At 30.0% G+C, this 6587-nt stretch overlaps 1 protein-coding gene across 1 annotated transcript in view; it reads left to right on the top strand.

Moving 5' to 3' along the window:
- LOC111635437 (serine/threonine-protein phosphatase 6 regulatory ankyrin repeat subunit B-like) overlaps positions 1-4778 on the top strand; it is a 25661-nt gene extending 20883 nt beyond the window's left edge. Inside the window, exons 4-5 of the mRNA XM_023380395.1 lie at positions 1642-1863; positions 3892-4778. Coding sequence (XP_023236163.1) covers positions 1642-1863; positions 3892-4457 — 788 coding nt within the window. The 3' untranslated portion in view covers positions 4458-4778. The remainder of the gene's footprint in view (positions 1-1641; positions 1864-3891) is intronic.
- Positions 4779-6587: the final 1809 nt, after the last annotated feature.

The following is a 6587-nucleotide window of genomic DNA, read 5'->3' as shown; positions in this document are numbered from 1 at the left end:
TTATAATAAATATATATATAATAATTATAAAAATTTTTCCTGCCGGGTTACCCACAAAGACTGTTAAAAAAAATGGGAACTTAAAATAAATAATCTTAAAAAGCCACAAGACAATAAAAAAACAAATGATATAAAGTATATCGGCTTTCCATACATCAAAGGACTACACGAACAAATTGATAATGAAATAAATAATATAAAACTCTAGTTAGCACTGTCATACCAAAAAATATATACAAGGCTTAAACAGCTCAACACTGAGAAAAAACAACAACTACCAATTGAAACTAAAAATGTAGTGTATAAAATTCATTGTACTTGTAGAGATAATAAATATTATATAGGAGAAACTAAAAGGAAGTTAAAAACCAGATTAAAAGAACATATAGCAGATCTAAAATACAATAGATTAAATTTTGCCTTTCATGATCATTGCACCCTGAACGATTGTAAAATAGATAAAGATAAAGTACAAATACTCCACAAAGAAAAAGAAACATATCATAGAAAGTTCAAAGAAAGCATAGAAATTATCAAAAGTAATAAATGTATAAATAAAAATCTAAGTATTAAAATAAACAAAAACTGGGTCAATATCTTATAAAATTAAAAATATTTTTGGAAAAGATTTTTATGTAAAGGATTTTTTATGTAGAAAAGTAATTTTTAAAAAATGTTGCCACAAGGTGGCCTACTTGTCAAGTTACATGACTGTGTAGTAGACATTGGGCACGCTTAACTGGGGGGGAAAGGTCAGCGAAATACTTTTTGTAAGGAAGGAATACTTTGGAAGACTAGCATGTAAATTTTAATTGTTAAATCAATTTAAACATAATTACAAGTGTATAGAAGAAATTTTAAAATTGTTTAAATTCATCAAAAAGGTATGTTTTTAAAATAACATGACCTTATATGTTTGTTTATTTATAATGTTGTAACTTGTGAACTTTTATTTTAGTTGGCTGAAGAGGGGCAAGAAATGCCCGAAACGTGTACAAACAAAAGAAACACGTATCAATTGAATAAAATTTAATTCTCTGATTTGCCAAGTGTCTGTATAAATACAATAAATAATTTGTGTTTGGATTATATATATAATAATTATTGAAGATTCTAGAATAAATCATAAAGGAAATAAAATAGGAATTTGTTCCAAATGACCAAAGTTAAATAAAGTGAGTTTTACAGCTGCTTTCATTTAGTCCATTTAATAAAAGAATGAGAGGAGTGAACTTTATTCATAAAATGATCACACAAAGTACAGAATCCAAATTGGCCATTATCACTTCTTTTGCAGTGATAATGGCCAATTTTTGCCTATTAGGTATTTTTATTATGAATGCCGATTGGCATTGCATTAACTTTTGCCAATTGGTAAAAAAATTAGTCTTCTGAAATTTTAAAGTAACTTGTGCATTGTATAGTTATCTGTTAGTCTTAAATTTTATGGTAATGTTTATTTTATCTAACACAAAATATTTTCATTAACTATCTTTACTTGTAATTTATTTGTATAAAAACAAATGTATTGTTAATAAGTCACTGATCTGGATTTAAAACACATCTGCTATGTTATAAATTAATATTAAAATATGATGTAAGATTGTATAAAATTATTAAAATTATAAATTTTATTTATAGGAAACACTCCATTGCATTTCTGTGTAAAACATGGCATGGTTGAATGTGTGTCAGAATTACTTGATCATGGATCTGATGTTAATCACCGTAATTATGCAAGATTTTCACCACTTCATTTTGCAGTGTCATATAATCCTGATACTAAACATGTTGCCAAAGAGATACTTCGCCTTCTAGTTTTAAAGGGTCATGATGTAGATATAAATCAACCAGATCCTTCAGGTAAAATCAATTATTTAAAAAAAATTCAAAATAGTATAATTTGATTTATCTCAATAAAATTAATTTGTATGCAGTCAAATCTGATTAATTTACACTTTATTCATTTTAATTATTGGTTATTTGAACCCAGCATTATTTCCACTTTGATAATTTGTTTCAAATGTTCAAATTCAGATGTTTTTGGATTACCACTCATGTTATGTGAGAAGCCAAGGACATAGAATTGTTTAACTCTAACTCTATGTCGCTTATTGACACGGAATCATGGCTCACTTTTTTTTCAGAGGGCTTTTTATGAATTAAAGTAAATAATGTGGAGAGAGATGATCTCGTAATTACCCTTCTCCTTGTCAGGACTCCTGACACCAGTTAATCAAATTAATCTGCGGATTAACACGCATAAATAAGGAACTTTGAGCTGGAGGGACACCAGTACGTGGGGTGAACATAGGCATGGATTTCAGTCATTGAAAAGACCATATTTAAGTAACAAACAAAATATTTAATGGAATCAAATAAAAATAACATTACATTAAAAAGGATTACAGATCATATAATCTTCAACCTGTCTTGAGAGAGAGAAAATTCAACCATTGAACTTTAATCTATATGCATGAGAGAGAGTTTATATCAATTTAAGTATGTTATACTACCTTCACAGTTCCATAAGTATCTTGTATTTGAACATTCATGATTTGAGAGACGTTTAGGAGTCGTAACTTCTATGAATGAGTTATTTCACTGTTATCAACATCTATGTGGCAGTCCTCTTAACTATGGACAGCCTTCATCCTATTTTATGTGACAATTTCTTGTATGGAGAACTGTGCCTTATGTGGCCATTACTTCATATGGAGAACTCGTTAAATAGTATGGCGAACCGTCATGTGGCTATCACTTCTTATGGTGAACTCCCCCAGAAATGGCGAAAAAAATCCGTTTTTATATCAGCCTCCTCAGATGGCCAAGTACTGTGTGCAAAAGTCACATCTGAATCCTCTTCAATTCATCCAATAGAAAGGAAGTTCAACTTCCCTTCAGGAGGAAGTGAGCCACTGCAGTTTCCTTTCTTTGTAAAATTTTTCTCTCAATATTTTATATAATAAAATATTTTTAAAATTTTATAATCATTAAAAATAAACGATTGCACGAATCTCACATGTATACATAACAAGGAAAAAGTATTGGAATGTGTAAAATTTGAAGCTCTGAGATTTTTGCAAATCTCCATATTTTGAGACCCTAAACCAGGCATGGCCAACATACGGCCTGTGTAATGTATTTATGTGGCCTGCGATTAATCTTTCAACATTAGCTACTCAAGTCAGAATAGCTCGGTGAAAAATTCTGATGCCTAAAAAGGAAAAAAAAACAAAAAAAGTCAACAACTTGCTGTCTGGTTAGAGTTAACCTTCCATTACAAATCTCTTAAGTACAGTGTAGAACGTTGATAGAGCATGATAATGTGAAAAATGTATCTGTAATCTCTATATACAATTTAGTCTTTATGGGGTGACACCACAGTGAGATCTCGCACCACCTCAAAATCTTCCTAGGGCAGCCTCTGGTTCGGCCCTTGAAAAAGTTCTCTTTCCAATTCGGCCCAGGGGCAAAAACTGTTGGCCACCCCTGCTCTAAACCCAATAAAGTAAAAAATGGCAATTTAAATGTTGTTGCTGGATTTTTTCATATGTAATGAAAATTATTAAGAAGTTTATTTTTTATAATTTTAAATAAAAAATGAGAGATGGATTATCAGTTGCAGAAAAATAACAACAAATAACTTTCCAATAAATAATTTCTAATAGATCAGAAATGGAGAAATCCATTTTATGGTACTTTTATAAAAAAAATTAAATATGATTTTATGAAATGTCCAAAATTTTTTACAATAAAACTTTCATAATTGCACTATTAGTGATATTTGAATAATCATGTTAATCTATTTTAGCTTAAATTGTATGTTTATTCTGTTAATTTCTCATCATAACAATTTTCTTGTAATTTTTGCCAAATTATCTATTTCAGGTTTGTCACCTCTGCATTATGTCTGTTTCTGTGATGGTGGACGTCAGCAAAGGCGGCCAGAACTGGCTGTCTTTTTGATTGCATATGGAGCTGAAGTAACTATCACTAATCAGAGGGGATACAGTTTGATAAGAGTTGAATTTCAAACATTTGAAGATTGCACTATCCTGAAAGCAATTAATAGAAGTATGCTTCATTTACCCAGTTTGTCTTCTTTAAATATTTCACCTCCTCCAGAACCTGAATCTCCACCCTGTCCTCAGACTGTTGCTCGAATTTCCAATGTTCAATATGAAAATTCTTGGCGGGCCCCTCCCAATCGAGCACAGATTCCATCATCGGTTCTAGTGTCTTCTCTACCAGATTTTCATCACCACCAAAGGAGGAATCATGAATGGGAAAAATATCTATGGTATACATCTATTGTATCGTCACCACGCTCCCTCCAGCATTATTGTCGATATGCTATCCGAAGTACCTTAGGTCCAAAGCGTCTCAGATTTGCAAAAAATCTTCCAATTCCAAAATTACTTCAGCAGTACATACTATTAGAATTTGATAGATAATAAAAATTTTGTGCATTTAAATCTGTTCATGCATAAGTATGTGGAATACTTGCCAAAGGTTCTAGCCAATAGGAGAGCATGAAAATAGTTTTTAATTATTCTTAAAATGAGTTTTTTCTGAAAGAGCAGAATGTTTGAAAATTTTTATTCCTAAAACACTCTTATTTAAATGTAATCTCCATCTTTGGAGTTAAAAATGCCATATCAGATTTATGTACCGTGTACATCTTGTTAATATATGAAATGTTATACTGTCTATATAAAATTCTTATCATCGAACAGAAAGTATTATATATTCAAGAATACAAATTTTTAACTTTGTTTTACTCAATTTGTAGTAAAAAAATTTAAAAAAAAAAAGTTAAAAGAAATTGAATATTTATTTATAAATTATTTTTAAAAAGTGAAAAATTAAATGAAAGTTTCAAATCTATTTTTAATTATATAGTCATGAAGTTGTTGTTTATAACAAAAAAGCCCAACAGTCTTTTACATATCTTTTTTAAAAATGTTATATTTATATACATAAGTCAAAAAATTTAAATTTATAAAAAAAAGAAAACTTTATCAGCTTTGTAATTATATTGTTATGTAAATAAAAGTAATTTGTAAAATAAACTGCAACTAATTTTTTCATTTTTGTTTTTCTGTAAAATTTGGATTTAGAACTGGAAATTAATTTGATCATTGGTAAGTTAGATTAGAATGAATAGTTAGAATAAAACTGTTAAGAAGGTAAAAAAGGGAAGATAATAATTATTATTATTATTATTATTATTATTATTGTTGTTGTTGTTGCTGCTATTATCATCATCATTGTTATTGTTGTAATCTAAATAATTTTAGTGTTTTTTAATTCTGCTATTTGTGTTGTGAATATTTCCCCATAGAATGCTCTGGTTCCATATATAAAACAGAACCCTCTGCGTCAGACCCTTTCTTTTTTTTTCTTTGTGTGTAAAAGCAGACATATGCAAAATAAAAGCTCTATAGTAAAGTAATAAAATTTAGTTTCTTTGTCCCTGAAACATAAAAAAACTTGAACAGGTTATGGGCCCAGGTTTCTCTTGCTGAAAAAAAAAGAAGAAAGGAAAATAATTGAAAAGAAAGAAATGGCAGGAGCAAGCATGAATGTTGAAGACATTGCACACATTGAAAAACTGGCTGATGTTTCTGACTTCTAGGTATAGAAATTTCAAATAACTATCTTGTTTAAAGCAAATGGGCTCTAAAGTATAGTGTCAGGGGATGTAAAATTTGAAGATCAAAAACTTGAAAAGTCAAGTTGGTTGTAAAAAGATGCAAGTGCTCAGAAGATTATAACTACTACAATCAGTAAAAAACTACTTATGCACATCATAAACTGTTCGACAGCAAAAGAGATGTTTGATAAACTGTGTTTATTGTTCAGCAGAGACACTGAACAAGAGAAGTGCAAGCTCATGCAGCAATTTTTCTCATATACCTATGAAAGAGGAATCGATATTGCTTTACATATAAGCAATCTTGAAAATCTTGCTTTTAGATTAAAATCTGTAAATCAGCAAATAGATGATCATATGATAATTTCAAAAATTTTATCAACGTTGCCAGACCATTTCAAATACTTTGGAACAGCCTGGGAATCAACTCCATCTGAAGAAAGAACGCTGACAAATTTAACAGCAAGACTGATGGCAGAAGAAAAGAAATTAAAACATAATGAAATTTTAGATGCTGTTGCCTTCAAATCAGCAGAAAAAAGATGCTTTAACTTCAAAAGCATATCTCATCTCTCTCAATCCTGCCTGAAACAATGACCTCTCTCGCAGAAACGATGTTTTATTTGTAATGCTAAAGGTCACCAAGTGATAAATTGTCCTAACAAAACCAGATCACAGATAACATGCAGAATATGTAAAAAAGGTAACCACATTGACAAATGTTACTTCAGGGCAAGAACTAAGTGGGTGTGGTGTGTGTAAGAAGAACAACCATGCTGAAGAGGACTGTTAATTTAGACCTATTTTAGGTCTAAAATAGTCCTCTTCAGCATGGTTGTTCAGCATATTTCTTCTGTTGAATGTATTAGGGTGTATTTTAGACCCTAATACATTCAACAGAAGAAATAGCAAAAAGCAAGTGTCCTTC

Source organism: Centruroides sculpturatus, unplaced genomic scaffold (genome assembly GCF_000671375.1).
Source record: "Centruroides sculpturatus isolate CEXI.00-Female unplaced genomic scaffold, Cexi_2.0 scaffold904, whole genome shotgun sequence".
Taxonomy (NCBI): Eukaryota; Metazoa; Arthropoda; class Arachnida; order Scorpiones; family Buthidae; genus Centruroides; species Centruroides sculpturatus.
This window is presented reverse-complemented; position numbering and strand designations above follow the sequence as displayed.